This window comes from Marmota marmota, unplaced genomic scaffold, assembly GCF_001458135.2.
Source record: "Marmota marmota marmota unplaced genomic scaffold, marMar, whole genome shotgun sequence".
Lineage (NCBI taxonomy): Eukaryota > Metazoa > Chordata > Mammalia > Rodentia > Sciuridae > Marmota > Marmota marmota.
In genome coordinates, this window is record NW_025999990.1 from 46,466,561 (window position 1) to 46,477,430 (window position 10,870).

Consider the following 10,870-nt stretch of genomic DNA (forward strand, 5'->3'; position numbering starts at 1 on the left):
ACCAAAACGGATGAGCAGTCACGGCGTGGTCGCCTCTTTGCTATAAAGGCGGCAGCTGCCGGGGTCCGGGGGTGGAGGGGTCGGGCCGAGTAGCAGCAGGGCGGGCGCGCGCCCGGGCAGTCCCCAGACAGAGACGTTTAAAGAGCATGTGAGCATGACAAGTGTCTATTCGCAACGTGTTAGATTTCGAAACTGCCTTGCAATCCAATCCGGAACTCACAGCTTTAGCCCGGGGGAACAGACATTCGCCTAGGGTTTCTGTCTCATCCCCACCCCCCCACCTCCGACTGTCGTTGTTGGAGGAAGAGCCCCGGGAGGAGAAGGGTGCGCCGCGCCGCGCCCGCGTGTCAATGGCAGCCGCACATTCTGGAAGAAGTTGGTTCTTGTCCCGAATACTTTTCCTCTTGTGCCCCGCCCCTTGAATCAGAAGCGGCTGTCTTGTGCGGCTCAAGCAGGGACTGAGGAGTGTGGGGCAGCTGTCAAAAACAAGAGGGCGAGTCTTTTCTTCCCTGGGGTGGAGGAGGGGAAGAAGGGGGCGTCCTTTTTCCCATCTGTTGCAATTTCCTAACCAAACGCACTCTCGCCAGCCTCAGGAAGAAAGGCCCAAAGGAAAAACCCGGAACTCTCAGCTGGTGTCTCCGCCGCCGGGCGAGGGATGCGGGCGGTGCACGCGCAGCAGGCAGGCGTGATAGTGTTTCTAGGGTCCGCCACCCCTGTGAGGGACGGGTGACAGTGGCCAGGTCAGAGCGGCCGCGCTGCTCGGTCCAGTCCACCCCAGCTGAAAGGTGCGGGGGAGGGGCGGAGGCGCGGTGGGACGGGCGGGGGACGGGGCGGGCGGCTGGGGGCGGAGGCAGGACCTCCTGTACCTTCCCTCCTCGCCTCTCACTCTGACAGCGCCGAGGTGCGCCGTGCAGGAGCCGGGAACAAAGGAGCGGAGTGGGGAGGGGAGCGAGTTGGGTGAGGGAGAGCCCCCGGCCGGCTGCCAGAAGATCCCGGCAGGAGGAAGCCCAAGTGTCACTTGAATTCCACCCAAGGAGCAGGCGCCTGGGATCCAAGCGCCTTGTTTAGCAATAACGGCTGGAGCACGTCCTATAAGTTGCTGGAGAGTCTGCAGTGAAGGAGGACGACGGCTTGCCCGCTGTGTCCCGGCTCCTGGCCCCTCGAGACCCCAGCATTGCCTTCCGCTGGGAGGGGAGTTACAGAATGAAGAGCAAGAAAGGTAAGGCGGCCGCGGGCTGTGCGCACCGGGGCTGCGAGTCCCAGAGAAACACGCGGGCCGGGCCGCGCTGCGCTAGACTGGGGGCGAAAGTGACTTGGTGGACTTTTCCGCCCAGGGGCTCTAGGGCTGGAGCGGCGGCCGTTCTCTTTGTTGAGGCTGTGTCTGGAACGGCAGTTGCTGTTTTCCTTCTAGACACAACACGAAGGGCTGTTGTGGGGAGCCGAGCCTCTCCACGCTGCTGGCACGTTGTCAAGAATCAACGCTCAGCGCCTTGTTTGTGCGCCTCCAAGTTTCATTGTCTCCACCAACACCCCACGCTTGGCCCAGCCGCCGCGTGGCTGCTAGCTCTGTCTGGCGGACGGCGGGTGTGGGGTCGGTGTCGGGGGACCCCACCTAGCTTTTCCTGGCCCGGATCCGGAGCTACCAAGGCCGCGGTGCCTTTGTGTGAAAGTTCGGTTCCGGGGCCCCTACGACCCAGTGGGCCCTGGTACCCTTTTTTAGGGATGAGATGTTTTTCACAATCAAAGGAATGTGATCCCGGACCCCCACATCGCCCTTGGGCGTACATGGCTTTGGAAAGCTAGACTTCTAAAAAATTCCCAGCTTTTAAGTTTTCCCACGATGGATTTGGGGCAAGATGAGGAGTTAGGACACCGGGCAAGCTGCTTAAAGCTGCATGCAGTCAAAATGTGTCCAAGTGTGACAAGCAGGCTAGGTTGTAAGTGCAAAGAGCGAGGCTGTCATTGTTTCCACGAAGCGTTCTGGACGGTTTACAACTAAAACTTGCCGTCTGTCTGGTTTAAAAACAAAATACACAGGGGGGGAAAAACACCTGAAAGGTCAAAGACTGTAAAGTCTCTTTTGAAGTTAACTTTTGAGTCCCTCGCTGGGAGGTCCCCTGAGTGTTCCGTCGTGGACTAGAGTTGGCTTTTCTGTTGTGATTTATGTGGAGTGGTTCAAAACAGAAGTTAATCGCTCGGGGAAGCCAAGGACCGGGGGCGGGGGGCGCTGCTGCGCATGCTCGGGAGCTTCCTCGAGTTGGTAACTCCACATTCTTTCAGAAAGGGACAGCAACTGCAATTCCAACGGAACGAGGTTCGGAAGGGGCAGCCGCACTCCCTGTAGGGTTCCTTTGGCTGTGTTTTTACCTTAGAGTTCTGTTGATGTGCTTCTGTGGGAGACTCAGGCACGCGGAACTTCCCTGTCCCCCCCCCTCCAGGCTTCCCCAGTGAGAGTAACATTAAACGTGCCACTTGGTAGTAGAACTCCCTGCGGACCCCTCCCCGCAGGACAGAGTGAGAACGTGGGCGTTTACAGTTGGGGACGTTTAACTTGGTGCTGAGAAAACGCGCGGGGAACGTCCGGGTGTCTCTGCAAAGCCGTGTCATCCTTGATACTAGGCTGACAGATCTACACTCTTAATAGGAGGCGCTCTGGGTTCTGATAGGACTTGCCAGCATAAGGTGTGGGGAGAGGGGGTTCAGGGTTTGAGTGGTTCGAGTGCGCCGAATGCAAAACTGGGCTTCCGCCGGCCCCCTCCCCATTGTTTGAGCTCTGGCGGGGGCCGCTGTGATTACCCTCCCGGCTCAGGCACCCCCGAACCCCTCCCTCCTCCCNTGGGGGAATCCGTGGTCCCCAGCCCCGGGCGCACCGAGGATCTGCTACTCTGCGCCGACTCATGGAAACAATGAAAGGTGACGTGTTGGAGAGGAAACTTTGCAATTGCTTCTCGGCTCCCTGAAGGGTAGCAGAGACTGCTGAGGTTGCCGGGGTTTTCTTTCCCATTTTAGGTTTCCCTGACAAATCGTCCGGGATCGGGGACCCGCACCTTGAGGATGTGGGATCCACGACCCCATTTTTAGTTCTCTAGTGACCCGAAGCCCCAGAGGTCCTCTGCTCGTGCTAACTCAAAACAGTTTGCAGGCGGTTTTCAGTTGGAGCCGAACAAAAGCGGCTTGCTCTCCTCCGGGCTCCTCCCTCTCCCCGCGAGCCTCCGGGTCCTGCCTCCTCCTGTCCAAGATTACCTGGGGCTGAAAGGGAGTCTTGCCTGTCCGCTCCGGTAGGGCTCCAGAAGTCAGTCTCGGCCTATTGTCTGTCTACAGAAAAGTCTGAGCATGTTTTCAAGTTTCCTTAAGACACAGGCACTTTCAGTTCAGTTTCAGGGTACGGGTTTTAGTAAACCGGCGTGTGATGATAATGTGTCCTCTTAGAAAACTGAAGACGGCCCCCAAAGATCACCTAAAGTGGGTTAAAAACAGGCAGAAGGAAGGTTTGACAAGGAAAATGCTCCCGGTCTTTTTGGTCCCAGTTCCTGATCATGTTGCTTTAGGATCGCTCTTTGGGGGCGGCCAAGCGCACAGTGGATTTAGTAACTTGGGTGTTAAATTGGATTCCTGTTTGCTTCTCCAGAGGGGAGGTATTCTGATCAGGAGACTCGTTAGTTAGGTTAGATTTGCCTTTACCTAATTATTAAACTTTCCTTTAGTCTTATTACTAGATTCTTAACATTTTTTTAAAAATCCAACTTCACCACCACCTTCTCAGTCCCCCTCCCCCTTGATGTTTCAGAGCTATTCAGAAAAAGAAAGTGCAGAGAAGCAAGATTGCTTCTCAGAGCCGTGGGATCCACGAGCCATCTTGTGGCTTTCTAAACAGCATTTCCTTGTATGTGGATAGAGTAAAAGGCTTTTGATTCCTCTCTCCCCACCCACCACTGCCCCCCTCCTACACCACAATTTTTAAAGTGTAAGCAAAGCAGGACGTTTGGAAACAAATCGTAACCGGGAAACTTTTCAAAAGCTCTGTTACTGTAGGAAATGAGTAACGAGGAAAAGTCTTTGTTTTTCCAAGTTGAGCCACAATCAGGAGGGAGAGTTTTAATGAAAACAGTCCTGACAGCAATAAACGTGGTTTAGCTGCAGTGAAATATCAGCTGGCCCAAGCCAAGGCACTGAAGGCTTTAACTTCCTGTTACTTCAGCTTTTGTGCACATATTGAAAATATTTGTTAAGAAATCCAGAGGCCTGGCATTCATTTTTCTACCCCCAAAATGAACTGAGAACAGAGTGAAGTCTTGCCTTAGTTTGGTGTTGCTTAACGGAAACCTGCTTTTGTATGTCACTAACCTATTGGAAAAGATCAAGCTTCTTGTCAAATGAAGCAAGCAGATCAAAGGACACTCTTGAGCTTTTTATTCTTTTCCGTTGTTGTTGTTTACTTGCTTGTTTCAAACTCTTTGTTATTACCAATTTACAGTTGGGAATTCACTGTTCAATGAGCAATTTTCCACACTTTTTTCCAGATTAAAAAAAAGGAAGAGGGAAATAAAAGCCTTGAAGCTTTCAGACGTTGGAGAGTTTAAACAAATTGCCTTATTCAAATTTGCTTTAGTTATTCAATTAACTTGACACGTGTTTAGAAGTGATTTCCTTAGTTATCAGGGCAAACGTGAAACAGGAAATCATTTATAATCTCAAGGTATTTTATTAATAGTTCACACAAATTTCAGTATGGGTTTTGAAAGTTTCTCAACTTCTCAGCAGTGAAAGCAGTTTCAGTTTTCAATATGCCCTTTCTTTAAACTTTAAAAAAAGAAACAGCTTAATTAAATCTTTAGGGGAGGGGAAATTCAAACACATAGCAGTTAAAACTTAGGATTCTTGGGTACTGATGATTGTTAATCCTTGAGCTACAGTGAATTTGCAAAATCATTCATCTCTTTTGTTAGAACTTGCTTTACTTTGTCTTTAGAGCTTTTTGCTTTTCCTGTAGGAACGCCCTCCAGCACCTTCTGCCCCCTGCAGTCCAAAACTGTGTCACCAAGTAAAGCCAATCAGTTGGTGTATTTTTGAAAAGTTCCTTAAAAATACATTATATGGTATATCACTGTGAAGAACATTTTGTTTTTATTTTCTATTATTCAGTTAAAATTGGGTCTTTTTTTCAACCAAAGTTACAGAAGAAAAAAAATATATATGAAGCTAAAAATGTAATACCTTTAAAAATTAATCTCTAATACAGAAACACTGATATTTTCAAGCATGCTTATAGTTTGTAATTTATGTATACTTTTAAAATTGTCTTCCCCCAACAAAGAATATTTCTCTAGTCATTCACAGTTACCAGTTATAGTTTTGAAAGGTGAGATTAATAGCATTTGTTATTTAAATTCTTTTAATTAAAAATGATGTTTAACAGTTGGGCCGGTCTGAATTTTTATTGAATTCTGTGTAGCTGATTTAAATATTCTGTCTGGTTTGTGAATTCTTAAAATTTCTGGTAGGATTAAAGTACTTACAACAGAAAGAGCTTCCTTTGGGGGTTGCATACTTAGTTTTCTTTGTCATGTAAGAATTTTAAGTATTGAACCCTGCTAATCGATATGTGATATTGCAGGTTCATATTAAACTAGCAGTCGAAATTTATGCAGTGTTTTAAGTTAATTCAGTTTCAGGCATCTTTTGAAGTCTTCCTAGAGTACTAATAGTAAAGAAATACTTTTATGTAATAAAACTTGAAAACTAGTGGTTGTAGTTAATGAAGTGACCATTGAAAGTAGGTGTTCTAATCCTGCATAAATATAGGTAGTGATGAATAAGAAATGATCATGGAATTAGCAGAAATTTTTAACAAGTATTTTATAGTACCAGCTAGGTAATTTGTCCTCCTTATATCATTGGGGGGAAAAATAGCAATTCTTTTACTTCAAACCTTTAATGGAAAGAGGAAGATTAACACTTAAGATGTAAATTAGCATATTCATTAGCCTTTTATTTCTAGTTAGGAATGACTTTTAACAGAAGCTTGTTAAACACACACCCCACTGCCCAGCACCCTTCTTGTTTCAAAAGGGGCAAATTATTCAGTTTGTCTCTCCCAATGGATTGAACAAAAGACTTCTGAACATCACTCAAAAAAGAATGTGATGGGGCTGGGGATGTGGCTCAAGCGGTAGCGCGCTCGACTGGCATGCGTGCCGCCCGGGTTCGATCCTCAGCACCACATACAAACGAAGATGTACTGTGTCTGCCAATAACTAAACAATAAACATTTAAAAAAAAAAAAAAAAAGAATGTGAGAAGTTAAGTCCTAGAGGACAGTGCCTAAGAAAAGGTATCTGGTCATTGAAAATCTACCATGTGCAGCTAGTCAAATTACTCTTGAGGACTTTTACAGGTACCCTGGTAATTCAGGGCAGAAAACACGGGTCTTTTGCTTCGTTTTCAGTGGTTGAAAAAATACAATTACACTGACTGGTCAGAATCAATGAGCTCTGCGATAGTTGCCCTGGTGATAAAAAGCAAGTGACAGCTGGCCTTTGTGCTTTTCTAGGTGTTGTTGCAGCATCTGGCAGTGAGACGGAGGATGAGGACAGCATGGACATACCCCTGGACCTTTCCTCTTCAGCTGGCTCAGGCAAGAGACGGAGAAGGGGTAACCTACCCAAGGAGTCTGTTCAGATTCTGCGGGATTGGCTGTATGAGCACCGGTACAATGCCTATCCCTCAGAGCAAGAAAAAGCATTACTGTCCCAGCAAACTCACCTGTCCACACTACAGGTAAGGAAAGAGAGCACAAGGTTATTGCACTCATTTTTTTTTTCCCAATGCTGAGGGGTTGAACCCAGGGTCTTGTGCATGCTACTCTGCCTCTGAGGCCCTCACACATGAATTTTCATTTTCAAAGTCATTTCAAAGCATTCCTGCGTGTAGAGTCATTCAGCTCCTCCCCACTTGAAAAAAAAAAAAAAGAAGAAATATCTTTTTATTGGAAACGTTATAGCGCTAAAAGCTAATAGTTGGCTATTTAGAGAACACAGAAACACTTGACAGTCATCTGTCAGATAGCATTTCCTTTAATGCCTAAAAGAGCCTTCAAACAGGGCTGGGGATGTGGCTCAAGCGGTAGCGCGCTCGCCTGGCATGCTTGCGGCCCGGGTTCGATCCTCAGCACCACATACAAAGATGTGTGTCCGCCGAAAAATTAAAAAAAAAAAAGAGCCCTCAAACATAAAACGGAGGTTAAACCTTACTCTATTGCCCAGGAAACTGGTTTGATATTTAAACAAGGACAGACCTCAGTGAGGTAATTCATGTTATGTCTGTTGACATAGTCATTTGAACTGGGAAAAATCAGTTACTGGGGAGGTGTGGCACTTCTCATACAGGAAAGGTTTTCCTGTAGTTGATTAACTCAAGTGTTGGGGCAGTAGGTAATAGGTTAAAAAGGGGAGAGTTAAAGGTAAAGCTTCCTCCCTAAAATCATTTTCAGGTATTTGGGAATTTATATCTTTTCTCTCTCCTGAAGAGATTGAAAGATAACGAGTCCCCAAAGCAAATTTGTATTCAAAGCAGAAGGAGATTTATGACAGGAGGTAGCTCTTTTTCTTGGCTGGGTTCAAATACCTTGGAATAACTGGTGAGTCCAAATAAGCCTTTCTGCGCCTTCTTTCATTCAAAGAGAGGCACCCCTAGAACCTGTTTGCTGATTGAATGAGGAAAATGTTCAAAGTGTACCAATATGATTTCAGGTCTGTAACTGGTTCATCAACGCCCGACGCAGGCTCCTCCCTGACATGCTGAGAAAGGATGGCAAAGATCCAAATCAGTTCACAATTTCCCGCCGTGGGGCCAAGGTTTCTGAAGCTAGCTCTATGGAGGCTGCAATAGGTATCAAAAACTTCATGCCAGCTCTAGAGGAGAGCCCGTTTCATTCCTGCACAGCTGGACCAAACCCAACCCTAGGGAGGCCCCTGTCTCCCAAGCCATCGTCCCCGGGATCAATTTTGCCTCGTCCATCAGTGATCTGCCATACCACTGTGACTGCATTGAAAGATGTGCCTTTCCCTCTCTGCCAGTCGGTTGGTATGGGACAAACCACAGATATACAGCAAATGGCAGCCAGCAACTTTACAGACACCTCTCTCATGTATCCGGAGGACACATGTAAGTCTGGACCGAGTACAAATACTCAGAGCGGTCTTTTCAACACTCCTCCCCCTACTCCACCAGACCTCAACCAGGATTTTAGTGGATTTCAGCTTCTAGTGGATGTTGCACTCAAACGGGCTGCAGAGATGGAGCTTCAGGCAAAACTTACAGCTTAACACCCCCCTTTCAAGCAAAACAGTTCTCAAAAATGTCATGATTGCCAAGGGGGGTGGTGATGGCAAGAGATGAATTGCGTTATTTTATATATTTTTTTATTAATATTTGCACATGGGATTGCTAAAATGAAGCTTCCTGTTACTGAGATGTCTTCAATGGAATACAGTCATTCCAAGAACTATAAACTCAAAGCTACTGTAGAAACAAAGGGTTTTCTTTTTTAAATGTTTCTTGGTAGATTATTCATAATGTGAGATGGCTCCCAATATCATGTGATTTTTTTTTCCCACCCCTTCCCCTTTTTTTTTGTTGGTGTTTTTTTCAGACTGTGCAATACTTTGAGAACCTATTGCATCTTTTCATTCCCATGTGGAACAGGATGCCCACATACTGTCTAATTAATAAAATTTTCATTTTTTTTTCAAACAAGTATGAATCTAGTTGATCGATGCCTTTTTTCATGACGTAATAAAGTATTTTCTTTAAAAGTTGTCGTAATACAGAGTATTTTGTTGCAGGAGGCACCTCTTAAGTAGTAGGAATGCAGTACCCCAATGAGCAGGAAGTTGGGGGTGGGGCTGAGTGTGAGTTAGGGGGGTGTCACTGACTCTTTGAAGAGCTGTGGACAACAAGCCAATATGTATAAACAGGATGTGTGATATTTACTCTTGATAGGAGGCATAGCAGGCCCTTAAATCTTTTCTTAGAGCTGAATGGCAAATTGAAATGAATCATTTAATCAGCGCTGAGCTAATCGCCAAATCCTTACTGTGATCTGTCCTGTATTTTTTTAAAACCTGGCCAAGCTGGGGGAAGAAAAATGTCTTAAAGCAACTAGTTATGGCTTCAGTTTTCAGAAGTAAATAGCACAAGCCATTTCTTAGTATTGTCCCTCTTCCACATTATCCTTTAAAATAAGCTTTGCTCAGTGGTACAGTTGGGTAAGGTCTTTGCATTCATATATATCATTAATTTATAGAGAAATTACCTTTTAAAATGTTTAAAGCAGTCTCTAAAATGATGAACTAATGGATGAGGTTCTGTCTATGGTGGTTTGGTTATTTTAATAGGTAAGCATTTTACAAGGTCACAAGTTTTTGAAAAAATGGTGCTGTGCACAAGTAGAGTTTGTTGGACTAGACAATTACTTACAAAGCCCAGATAGCCAGAAGGGAATTTGTAGTGTTCCTTTCACTTGTCGCATGCCACAAAACCATTCTTATTATCGTCATGCTTAGCATGAAGTTTCTTTGTTGGTCTAGTCATGTTCTTTCCAGCACTGCCCTAGCGATGAATTGTCTTAAGTTAGGGGGAGCATTATGGCGTCAGGATTGTGGAGTATAGAAACATTCTTCCACATTGAAGTTGGTCTAGTTTTGAAACTCTGTTATAGAAAATTCCTCCTGTAGAAAGAGATAGACTTTTTCCCCCCACAAGGGAAAGAGAGAAACTGATAATGATAACCAAGAGATATAAGAAAATGAAGTGAGAAAAAGGTGTGGTAGTCCAGCCAGGTGTTGTTTGAAGGTACTTAGGAGGGGGCTGGCCCTGCCTCAGAGAGTCACAGAAATAGATGAACCAAAATATAATGCTGATACATAGAAGAAACAAAACACATTAATATAATACAAATGAAATAAACAAAAGTGATTAAAAATTATTGCTTGCTCCAATAGCTGGATCAAAAGCCACACATTTTGCTGTCGCACAGGTAAGGGAGAACAGCAAATTCTGAAAACTTTATGTTAAGGTGTTCTGATTAATCACACACACTAAAAGGGAGAAGAGTCTTTGAAAAGAACTAGGGAAGGAGCTTGGTAGTAAAGTGCTTGCCCAGCCTGCCTTGGGTTTGATCCCCCAAGGTCATTGAAACCCAAAGGTTTGGAAAAAAAAAAAAAAAGGTCTCTAAATTGCCTGTGTTTTTAGAACAGGTAAATACAATTGAAAAGGTAAACATGAAAGCTATTCATATCAAAGCCAAATAGAAAATGGTTTTTATGCTTATTATTTACTTACTACATATTTACTCATTCTTTAACTTTTAACTTATTTGTGTTTAAAAACCATCTCAGAGAACATAGAGTTGGGTCTGACTTTTATCTAGTCTAATGATCTCTGCCTTTTACTATGTGTTTAGGCACTTTGATTTTTTTTTGGTACTGGGGACTGAACTCAGGGGCACTCCGTCACTGAGCCATATCCCCAGCCCAATTTTTTGTATTTTATTTAGAGACAGGGTCTCACTGAGTGGCTTAGCTCCTTGGTGTTGCTGAGGCCAGCTTTGAACTTGAGATCCTCCTGTCTCAACCTCCGGAGCCACTGAGATTACAAGAGTGGGTCACTGTGCCAGGCTTCACTATTTGGGGGTTTTTGTGTTTTTCATTACTACTTTTGTGCTTTGATTTCTCATTTGCTTATGAATTATGAGTCCATTACCATATAAGCTATTTATAATAGCTTCCTCAAAGCACTTGTCTGCTAATTGTAACATCATTATCAGTCAGTTTCTGTTAACTGACTATCACTTTAGCAGGGAGGCTGTTAT

General features: G+C 45.1%; 1 protein-coding gene across 3 annotated transcripts; it reads left to right on the plus strand.

Moving 5' to 3' along the window:
• Nucleotides 1-109: 109 nt before the first annotated feature.
• Nucleotides 110-8,813, plus strand: Tgif1 (TGFB induced factor homeobox 1). 3 transcript variants are annotated; one of them, XM_048806493.1, is made up of 5 exons: nt 110-375; nt 588-785; nt 895-1,219; nt 6,551-6,777; nt 7,749-8,813. In XM_048806493.1, the coding sequence occupies exons 3-5, from the start codon at nt 1,204-1,206 to the stop codon at nt 8,322-8,324; spliced, it is 819 nt and encodes a 272-aa protein (XP_048662450.1). In that variant the 5' UTR covers nt 110-375; nt 588-785; nt 895-1,203; the 3' UTR covers nt 8,325-8,813. The 3 variants fall into 3 exon arrangements, with proteins under 3 accessions (XP_048662450.1, XP_015338012.1, XP_048662449.1); XM_015482526.2 differs by having other exon boundaries at nt 110-785; XM_048806492.1 differs by having other exon boundaries at nt 110-785; nt 1,035-1,219.
• Nucleotides 8,814-10,870: the final 2,057 nt, after the last annotated feature.

Excerpts from the sequence above, each read along its gene's own strand:
- Tgif1 (XM_015482526.2), top strand. Across the intron at positions 6,778-7,748 it reads CTCACCTGTCCACACTACAG|GTCTGTAACTGGTTCATCAA; the intron begins GTAAGGAAAGAG and ends ATATGATTTCAG.